At 45.6% G+C, this 11,110-nt stretch overlaps 1 protein-coding gene across 6 annotated transcripts in view; it reads right to left on the bottom strand.

The window, feature by feature from the left end:
* Positions 1-209: 209 nt before the first annotated feature.
* Positions 210-11,110, bottom strand: part of FNIP1 (folliculin interacting protein 1) — a 66,487-nt gene continuing 55,586 nt past the window's right edge. For all 6 annotated transcript variants that reach the window (XM_035560762.1, XM_035560764.2, XM_050713631.1 and 3 more), the window contains 6 exons: positions 9,343-9,512; positions 6,951-8,376; positions 6,421-6,589; positions 5,003-5,200; positions 4,479-4,594; positions 210-3,541 (listed from right to left, as the gene is read on the bottom strand). In XM_035560762.1, coding sequence (XP_035416655.1) covers positions 3,463-3,541; positions 4,479-4,594; positions 5,003-5,200; positions 6,421-6,589; positions 6,951-8,376; positions 9,343-9,512 — 2,158 coding nt within the window. In that variant the 3' untranslated portion in view covers positions 210-3,462. The remainder of the gene's footprint in view (positions 3,542-4,478; positions 4,595-5,002; positions 5,201-6,420; positions 6,590-6,950; positions 8,377-9,342; positions 9,513-11,110) is intronic.

Here is an 11,110-nt window from a genome sequence, read left to right as displayed (position 1 = left end):
CTGAAGGGACAGCGAGCACAAACCTCCATCCAAAATGACCAGTTCCTTGAGAGACCCCGAAGAAAACGGCTGCAGCACCACGAAGCAGACCCAGAAAGGGACGTGTGGTAAGGGGCGCACAGATGTCAAGCCTGAGATGGTTAGAGCTTTTAGTGTCACCAGCACGCTCTTACTGCAAGTATAAAAAAATACACAGAACATTCCAGAAATAAATTGACATACTGTATTTATTGCACAAATTTCCCCTAAAATTGGGAATGGTTATTATAATACAAGTGCACATCTTGGGAAATATATACAAAAACAGAAGAGAGAACAAGTATGTACATTTTACCCAGCATTTTACAAGTACCACCATCTAAATAATTTAGAGAAAGCAAAAAAATTGTCATAAAACATCTATAATATCTCATAGGGAAAACAGAGGCAAGGTGTAAAATCCTTTCTTTGAAATATTTTTTGTTCTTAGCAGCCCAGTGTTTGCCAATTGAAACAAAAAACGTTTGCCAATTTGTGTGCCTGTACACTTAGTTTTCAGCCAGAAAATTAAGACATGTTAATGGAGATTGATAATAGTGGAACAAAAGAAACCAAACGCATTAGTCGTCTATTCACATAAACAACCGTGATATACTTTTTAAAAGCCAACGCTACAGTCCTGTAAAAGATCCCTTTTTGTATTATTTACCAAATCGACACACGTACCACGTTGTTCACGTACCCTAGAAGTTCACTTCCAGAAAACCTCCCCGGCACACGACAGCTTCGTTCGTGTTTTCACCACAACGGCAATAAACAAACACTGCCGGGAGCGCCGCGCGGGGCCGCGGGGAGCCGGCACCCCTGGGCACACGGCGAGGAAGCCGCATCCGTGGCCTCTTCGCCTTGGAGTGACCAAACAAATCATTACGCCGATGTTAATGGCTTGTGTCAGGCAGAAGGCAGCAGAGAAGGATGCCACTGAACACCAACTCTCTTCTCAAGTTAACGCTAATCTCAAGCTGTGCAAGGGCTTCTCGTGCTCCAGAGTCAAATCCGCTTCAAAGCGCTACCCACCATTTGCCTACTGAAGGTTAAATGGAGAGCATGATATGTCCTGTCCCAACGCACTGTAAGCACAACTGCGAGGCGCCACGATGATGGCGTGGAGCTCCCAAACCACGTGCTCAGGTTGAACACATCCGAGAACACACCGCAGGCAGCAGCAGCAGCGCATCCGCCGGTGGCTCCGGCATCGGGACCACGGCGCCAGCACCCGGCAGCACCGAGCCTGGCGGCTCCGACACGATCAGGTTATGGCTGCGGACCTATGCACAACGTTCAGAATCGGAACTATCGGCTACGCCATGTGTCAGAGCAAAGAGTTAAAAATTCGGATTCTGAGCTCAATCCTATATTTCCTTAAAAATGTGTTTACACAACCGGGCCCCTGCATTTTGTGCTCATTCCAAAAGCCAGATGTAATACAATTGTGTGGCGAAGAGAGGACGCTTAAAGAATAGGGGAGAAACATTTCCTTAGATCACACAATAAACACAAGTTTCTTCCCTGCAGCAGTCAGCATTAGCTTTTATATACAAAAGAGTTTCAGATGACACTGCCTGTATTAAAGTTGGGTTTGCTCGCTAACATCGACTCTGTCCTGCATGGAAATTGGTGCAGGTTTGCCCATGTAGGTGTTTCCTGGAACAGAGTCTTAAGTTACAGATTTCAAATATCACTGAAAAACCACCCTGGGTGCAATCTGGCCCCAGCAAAGGAAGGAAGGAGAGTTTTGTCATTGAGAGCAGTGGGGCAGGGATCTCTCCCATTGTTTTCAAGTTTATAAAATGGTTAAAATAGATTGTATTTAAAATAACTCTGCAAACAACAATAGAAGGCGTGCTATGCTATTGAAAATATGATTACAGAATGACATATTTGTAGAATCATTTATGCAGCTTAGTGACCAAGTGAACACGTATCTCCTACTTCTGTGGATAATCCATGAAGCCCAATACACTGAATGTAATCAATGGAAACAGAACCAAACATCAGCAACATGAATTGGCTGCTAGGACAAATAAGCAAAGAAAAGCCCATAATGAAGTGTCCAGTTAAACTGAGGTAGTAGAGCCTTTGAAAACATAATCCACCTACCACTGGATATTTACATTACTTACACCAGATTGGTTCCATCAGCTATTCTTACAACTATTGTATATACAATGACAAAACGGTGATGGCTGAGTAAAGGAGAAATGCTGAGAATAAAATAAACAACATTTCCTGCTGGTAATTACACGAGCGAGTAGAAAAGGGATTAGAGCCATCTGCATCGAGGGTATACTTTGTTCAAAAATAATTTTGATATTACTACTCTATGGTGTAATCAATGTTCATTTTTTGTAGAATGGTTTTAAAAATATATCAATTAGTTACCTGAGCAATTAAGGGTAAGAGTCTGTTCATTTTTTCCCCAATGCTTTGGTACAATTACTTCTAGCTCGTTATTTCAATAGCTGGCTGACTGCTGTAAAAATAATATGATGTTGCAAGAACATTACAGACCATAAAAAAGTTAGAGGTAATAGTCATGTCATCCTGGGGGCCCCATGGGGAAACTTCAGCCAATGTGTTTGTTTTTTTCCCTAACATTTTGATTATGTTGTCAAAAAAAGCATCACTTAATATAAAGCAACATTTAAACATTATAAACATTTAATACTGGTTACGACATCCAGCCAAGAAAGAGAATCTCCACCTTTAGCTTGCCCGTTGGCCTCTCCCTGCCTCCTCCCTGTCCCCCTGTCCCCCCCACTATTCCCTCTCCTCAGGAGAAAGATCATAAATAAATTTTGGAGCTGAGTGTCATTCATTAATAAGCTTTTTACAAAACAAAACAGTCCCCCTCCAACCCTTGTTCTTCCTCTGGGAAGTATCCAGAACTTGACTACTAGGTGAAAAAGTAGAAGTTGTTTACAAATCATTGTAGCTTGAGAATTACAGATCTGAACACGATCCTAATCGATATAAGCCAGTCTGAAGACAGCTGCTGCCTTCTCTTGTTAAGTTTATAATTGGCAATAGCATCAACTATTTCTCAAAGCAGTTCTTCCTTGCGTTCCCCAGTATAAATTACAGTTAGCCATTGTGGCAGAAACTGATAAAAAAAATGCAGATCTTCAGCTTTTGCTAAGATCTTCACTTTTCCGTGGTTGAACTCTTGGGCTTACTCATTTTCCTTTTTTCCTTTCTTTATCTTTTCTTTTTTTTTTTTTTTTTTTTTTTTTTTTTTTTTACAAAAGACCGAGTGGGAGAGGAAAAGTCTCCAAGTGTTTGCACGATGTGCAGTCATATATGGAGATGGCGCAGCTCAGCGAGCAGGCTGTTTCAGCTGCTGCAAAGAGAGAGGATCCAGAACAAGTTGTCTTCCACTTTGTTTCCAGGGGGAAAAGGTAAACGTCTGTGCCCTCTGGCATTTCAGAGTAGTATCTGCGCAACATACGGAGAGTGAGTGCTTGCTACAGCTGCCAGTAAAGGGAGGTCGCTGGATTCAATCCTGAAAGGAAGCAAAAGAGTCACATTTAATCTGACCCAAAACACAGCTGGGCTGAACAAGTGCATTAGTAACTCTGTTGCCTGCTCAAGCCCCAGTGCTTGTACTTGGGCTGTGAGTGTGCACAGCTCTGAGTGGCAGGACATTCCCCGAGTAGAATTAAAGCCAATCGTGCTTCTCTCCTAATGCGGTACTGCCAGCTGGGTTATAAACTCCAGCCACCGGGTGGTTTTAGCATCCACTCCAGACGTGCCTGCTCAGACTGACAGGTGACAGGCCTGCACCGGCACCGCTGCGCTGCGCTCCTACCTGCCTCGTTTCTCACAGGGGCAACAAAGAGGTGAGACGGCAGATGGAGGGAGGGGAACCAGCACATCCCCTCCTGCCCTCCAAGTAAGGGCAGCAGCAGCTGGGGAACAAATCATGGGAGCAGAGAGCCAGGCTCAACTCCTGCCGCTACCAGGGAACCCTGGCACAGCGCTGCAGCTGCTCCCCGTCGCCAGCTCCGTGTGCCTTGCTGCTCACCCTGTTCTCCTGCACAGAGATATTCAGAGCCTTCCTATAAACACCCTGTAAATAGCTCCTCTGCCTGCGCCCCACGCCCACGGAGACATATTATGTGCCTTACATGACACGGAGGGTGTTTTCTGCCATGCAGGGAAAGTCAACCTGGAGGACTCGGGTGCCCCACGTTGCTCAGTGCTCACTGACCAACTAAGGAACGAGTCCGATAAGCTCTGGAGTGCTGAGCCCAGCTTCCTGCCCGGAGGGAAGAGACAGAGGCTGGGGGGTCCTCGGGATCAAGCAATGGCTAAGGAGAAGCCTGCAGCCATGGGTGATTTATGCCACACCACGGTTCCAGTCCCATTTAGGAATCCATTTTCTGTGCTTAGAACAAACCCAGGCGGAGGATTTGGCACCAGGAAGTTAGTGATCGTACCCCAGCACAACACCCAGCTCTTTGACGTGAACTCTCATCTGGCCCTTGAGATATTCAGACAGCATCTTGCTCTTGAAATAGAGCTCCTGCAGCCGATCTTCCAGGTGCATAACACACTAGAAAGCAAAGAAAGACGTTGTGTCAGGGACAGCACAGCGCCGTGGCCAAACTGCACACAGCCTCCAAGCAGAACACCCCAGACTCCACACATCTACTGCCATTTCTTTGCCCGTGTCTAGGTGAATAATTAGTAACACATTAGCAGATCTTTCTTTACTGGCAAGACTCCCACTTTTGAGCAGAAGTTTTTTGATTGCTTTCTAAATCAGAATTAATGAGACAGCTGTCTTGAATACAGAGCAGGGTTTAAATAGACAGCTCAGGCAGCTACATCAGGGGATGTGCTGGCTACTGAAATTGTGGCTATGCACAACTAAACTGCTCAGAACCTTACAACATCTTTAACCTCTGAAGTGAAAGGATGCTTTAAGAACATCACCCCCTCGATTTTCATTCATACTTACAAAGTTTGGAGACAAATTATGCTTGTAAAGCTGAAGAGTGGAATGAAGCAGGTTAGAGACGAGACTGGAGACTAACACTTCTTTTCCCAGCTTGTTATCAATCATCCGTCTCTGGCTACTGGCCACTTGCACCGTCCATTTGTCCGTGTCTGCAATAATGCAGACGGCTTCTGCAATCGGCTCATCCAGAACAGGATGCTAGAAACAAAAAAAGAATAGCAGAACTCTGAGAACAACAAATGACAATGTCTCTTCACAAAGCATCGCTACCCTGGACAGCAGGGGCAGCATCCCAGACACCGCCTCATCTAAGGCACGGTAACGTGCTAAGAATTGTGCTCCATCCGTTAAAAACAGAGCTTTATTGTAAGCAAGGCACGGTCTTGGAAAGATAGTCCTTATCAAACATTTTATTCCAGGCTCGTGAGCGTGGCACTGGCTGATAATTTTATCTTTTGGTATTTGATATAGAATTCTGACTGAATATAGGTAAAAATGAGCACTTATTTAAAGTATATTTTAATATATTGTTTGTATTTTAAACCCCTAAAACTGAAAGCACCAGAAACCCAACTTGCTTTTGAACACAGCTGTGTTCAAGAGGCCAGCTTTCTTCCCACTTGGCACTGGTTTGCTGTCACAGGAGGGCCAGCAGAGGGAGCACCCAGCTAAGCCTGCGCTCAGCTCGCCTCCTTCCAGCACGTTTCGCCTCCTCTTCAGAGGAGGAGCCAGGGAGGTTTTAAGAACGGAGCACAAGGAGCCTCAGTGCATCTTGTTGGCTCATTAAGCCCCGCCAGGACTCTCGTTTGATATCGGTCTCCCCTCTCCCCGCAAAGCCAGCACCCTCAGAAGCTGTGACAAGCCCGAAAGGAGCTGGTGTCCCTGCAGGACTGAGCGCTGCTGGTGGCCTCACCGCAGGAACACGTCGTGCCCCACGAGCAGCAGCACGGTGGCCAGACGTGCACAGAAGGGGGATGTCCTGGGGGAGCACAGGGAGTTCAGCACAACCCCTGCAGCACGACTCCGTGCCTGGGAAGGGACGCACAGCAGCCTCCGTGTTTAATCTTGCTCAGCAGCATTGCATCCTGTGGGCGCTCGGCTGTCAGCGGGCTGCAATGTCTGCAAGACTCCAATTTCTCTTAAGGCTCAGCACAGAGATCCATCTTCCCAAGGCCACAGGCCTCTCGGGTGGCTTCTTCAGCATGAATTTAAGTTTTTGTGCTCCAGATTTGCAGGGAAATAACAATGTTTTTCAAATACATTAATTGAGAAACGAGAAAAAAAATGGTGATCTGGGAGTGGAGACAGCTGAAGAGAGCTGTGACAGTAAGCGTTTCCCCTTCCTGCAGATCTGTGGGTTTGAAAACATTTACCTTTCCTACTGCGACAAACACATTTACCAAATATAGCTTAATTACCTGCACAGCATGAGACAAATCTGACACCAAACAGTGTCTCAGCTTTTCATCACTTCCTATTCCTTGCAAAACGAAGTCAGGGACATACGATGAACAGTAGCCACCCAGTAAGGATCTTCCAAAATTGGCAATACTGGGCTGGACAGAGTTCACTTCAACTAATTTTGACCTGCAAGAAAGGCATATCAAGGAGATGTACAATCATATATATCAAATTCAGCTTTCAAAGAGGTTGCATTCACACATTTATCATATCTATTTTAACTTCCATTCAAGCAATTTTTAAAAAGAAACATTTTAAAGTCGGCTTTTGCAGTCAGCCATTGTGGAAGAAAAGGATAGGAGCCAAGATCACAATGCACAATTAATATTTTTTTCCAGACCACTGATCTCTCCATATTCTTTTACAACCAGCAAGCTCAAGAGACACTTTTCCAACCACTGATGCCAAGTTAGCCTGCATTCCTCCCAACATGTGATGTAAGAGGCTGCATCTTTTTTGGTCTCTATTTCTGCTGAATAGTACTTACCCGGGAAAAGGAATCTCATATTCTTCTGCCCAATCTTCTTGCTCTCCTCCGTAATAGTTACTGCTTGGTCTGGTTAGATCATGACCAGCATCCTCGCTCTCACTGTCACCCAGGGCACTATCTGAACTCTCATTTCTTGGAATGTCCCAATCAATTCCTGGGGCGACCTTTTTCTCTGTGTTTTCTCTGTCCCCATGGGGGACACGAATAGAGATTTTCTCTCTTTGGTCCTGCTCAGCAAAGCAGATTTTGTATGTCTCCTGTTGAACGGAGTCCATAAATTTACAAAATTCGCTAGGTGGTTTGCTAGTCTTTGTACACAGGTTTTTAGAAAACTCTAAACTACTGCTGTGAGCAAGAAGGTCCGTAGCTGCTTGCCCTGGAATATCATCAATAGTCCGGGTTTCAATTGAACTGTCATCAGTAAAATATTCATCAAACAGACTCATGCTCTCAGCGTTGTATGGGTTTGGATTCCAGCTCTGATGCTCGCTAACAACTTGAGGAAAGGGTTCGGTTGTCCCACAGTCTCTATTTTGGTCCTCACCAGTTTGTTTAGCTTCACAGTTCTGATCAGCAGACACTCCTTCCTCCGCTGCTGGCGGGCTGTGATGCCTCGCAATTTGTTCCACTACTGCCTGACTTCTGAGCTCGATGTCTGAATCAGGTGACATGGAGTCTCCGATGAGGAAAGTCACCTTTGTCTGAGCTTCAGCAGCACTGCAAGGAAACGTATCGCAGAAGAGCTTATCTGGAGGCTTCTTTTCCACAGCTATACCGGGTGACCTTGTTGCGCTGACTGCCTGGTTGCCCGATTCCAGCGGGTCTTCATCCCTCCACACATTTGCTGTTGGCTCTAAACCAGATTCTGTCGATACACGTTTTTCTGGTGAAGCCGCCCCTGCGCACACCACGCTCTCCAGGTTAGTGTCCAGGCAGGTTCTTGATGGCTTAACATCAACAGCATCTTCCTGGCAATCATCAGGAACAATAGTTCTGCTCTCGTCTGAAGATGTTTCCAGCTCTACCTTAGGAGTGTTTTGCGTGTCTTCTCTCTCTTGCTGTGAAACACCTTCTATGTTTTGTGCAAGGGAAATCGGACATTTGCAATATTTACAGCTACAGTTGGGAGTTCTAATTTCTTCAGACTCCCTCGGTAGCAAGTTGCCCCTGTTCTTGTGCATGGTGACAAGCACATACTCAGATTCTTCTACTTCCCCTTTCTCCAGCGTGGTAGTTATAACAGTTCCAGGCATGACTATGGCTTCATCTTCCCCATTTTCTAGAAGATGTGTCTCTTGAAGTTCTGAGCATCTGATGAAGTAAGTGAGGAAATAAAGCAATCTCTGTACCAGGTCATGCCTTTTGCCAACCACAACTGTTTTTGCTAATCTCACAGGGGATCCAATAGCCCCATACAAGTCACCTAGAACAGGAAATAAAACAGACAAATGTTTTGCATCTTTAAAACAAATGATTCCTCTAATGGACAACTGTCGTCCATCTTTCAAAGGCCAAGCCCACAGCAGAAAAATACTGAATCAGAAGAGGACAGCTACGCCAGTATTTTGGTTTTAACATAGAGAATTCTAATGAAGCTGCTGGTATCGTATGTAAGATGACACGCTGGTAGGGAGACATCTGATCTCATCTATTAGGGAGTATTTGCACCACCTAACTTCAGTGCCTGGCTCTGGAGGCTGGTCTCCCAGGTTCCTTATATAGCTAGGGAAGAGAGGAAGCATCTGCTCTGAATTACCCTGGATAGTCTGGAAACTGGGCTGAACTTTTCCCTACCAAAAGAAAGCTGTCAGTAGACACAAACCTATGCCAAGAACGAAGGCAAAAAGTGTCAGTGGCAGCTGCATAGCTGAAGCCTTCTTCTTTTCCTTCCCCTTGAGCCCTCCGGTGGGTCATACGGGTTTTTTGACAGCTTGGAAGACTGGGCTCCAGGTTCACCTCTGCCTGTTGTACTGACAGTATGGCCACTTCTCCTCAAAAGATGAATTTCTTCGATTTATTCTTTCTAGAATCAGGCTTATTAATAGCAGCATCCCAAAATACCAAAACGTGGTTTCTTTATACAGAGAGGACAAGGGAAGGACCAGAATCCTCCATCATCACCAGGGCAGGTGACCTTAAGAGACCTGTCATAGATGACTAAAGAGGGCTTTATTTTTTGGGTGCCATTTTACAATTGATATTGCAAAAAAATACAGCATGTATAAAAAAATACAGTGAATACCTCTGAGCCTGAAATACATACTTTTGTTTTGAGTAGGAAACAAAATTTTTAACGTGGGGGGAAAAGAAACAAGCATCCATAAAAATCACCACGCTTGTACCCATTTACACAGCGCTTTTACATGATTTGGAGATGTTTGCCACATACCGAGCTGTGCCCACAGCGGGTTGTATGGGTGAGTTTTGGCCAGCATGTCCACGCTCTGGGAAGAATGCTTTTCCAGGAAGATTCGTATAGGTGGCTGGCCGTTCGGCATGACCGTAGGGACCCAGGCCAGGTGGTTAGTCAGGACTGCAGTCAGTAAGGCTGGTAAAAACCTGAAAGTAAGATGTTGAACAGCATGTTTTCCAGGTTAAACATGTTAAACTGACAGCACCTCCATGGTCTGCATGGGCCATGGACGGCAGAAACAGCCTAACAAAGGCAGAGGACTTACTTTTGGTCCTCTCCCACACCTGCAGAGCTCTTTTTTAGAACAGACATCTAAAGTACAATGAAATATTTTAAACTTGTGGCAACCCAGTTCCTCTCTTTGGCAATAATTATGCGACTTCCTATTTTGAAAGCTCTGTGTTGTAAAACACCTCAAAACCGACTTCTGTTGTTCACTGTAGGAAGACGGTGGCACTCTGTGGCCTCTGTGACACGACCGCTCCAAGGTGCAGATCCCACATCCTTAAGGTCTGGGACTATTAAATGAGGAGGAAGGCTATGATATTTGCTGTCATATCTGTAAAGTAGCTAGGTACTGTATTGTTCTATAAAACTGTGATGCAATTTAAGCACGTATGGCTGCTCCTTTTCAGAACTACCACCCCCCAGGTTCCCTAATACCATCAGTAAAAGAAAGAGGTCAGCCTGAAAGGCTCTGTCCTTACACAGGCAAATCAGTTTTCACCAGCTAGGCAAAAAAGCTTTCTGAAAAGTGTTGATTATGTGATTTACTGTAGCAACAGAGCACAGTTTCTGCTGCCAAGGAGGACAGGACAGCCTTTCCCTCCCAGTCCCCCTTCCCTGCAGGACGAGCGTGTGGCAGCTCAGCCCAAGATCCTCCCGCGCACCGACAGATGGTGCTGGCGGCCGCTGCAGCAGCTCCAGTGCCCAGGGAGGAAAACAGACACTAAGCCTCAAAATAATGCTGTTTGAATATTTGACAACTATCACAATCCCTACGGCTTAAATTTAGCCCTGTTTCCTGAGCAGAGACAGCCACAAGAGGAAAGCAGACTTAAAACCAGATTGCAAAGGGTACAGGGCTTGATTTTCCTCTGGCTTCCATCAGTGTAAATCTTGCTATATTGAAAATAAACCAAACAAACCCAAACAAATGACCATTTAAATGTAAATAAGAAGCACAGGGCTCAGAGTGACAGGGACTGAAAGAGGCTAATCCCGGGGAAAAGCTTCCAGTGCAGCGGGAACTTGTTTTAGGAAGGCACATTTGAGCCCCTCACAAATCCCTACGGTTTCTCCCTCACACTGAGGCAGGAGAAAGTGCACACACTGCCCACTAACTGTGACCTCCCTGTCTGGGGGAGGGAAAAGATGACAGAATTACCCCGGGTGGCAAAACTGAAGGCTCTGTGAGGAGCAGCGGGTGCCACCTCCCCTGCAGCTGCACCTTCCCCACCGCACCACAGCACGTTCCCCTGAGCTAACAGCTGGGCTCTCTGTTCATCCCCACTGAGCTCCACATGTTTGTGCTCGTTTTAGGATTTTCAGTACAGACAAACACTTAAAAAACTTCCCCTATTCATGCCCTGGGGAAAGGGGATGAACTGTTGACAAAAGAGTAAATTTATCAGATTCTGCTGAGTTTATCAAGAGCGTTCTCCTTCTCAGTTTTTAACAACTGCTCAGGGCTTTGTCCAGAGGGCAGAAAGGTGAATGCTAACGAAGCAAACTATTTCTTTAG

This window comes from Cygnus atratus, chromosome 14 (genome assembly GCF_013377495.2).
Source record: "Cygnus atratus isolate AKBS03 ecotype Queensland, Australia chromosome 14, CAtr_DNAZoo_HiC_assembly, whole genome shotgun sequence".
NCBI lineage: Eukaryota > Metazoa > Chordata > Aves > Anseriformes > Anatidae > Cygnus > Cygnus atratus.
This window is presented reverse-complemented; position numbering and strand designations above follow the sequence as displayed.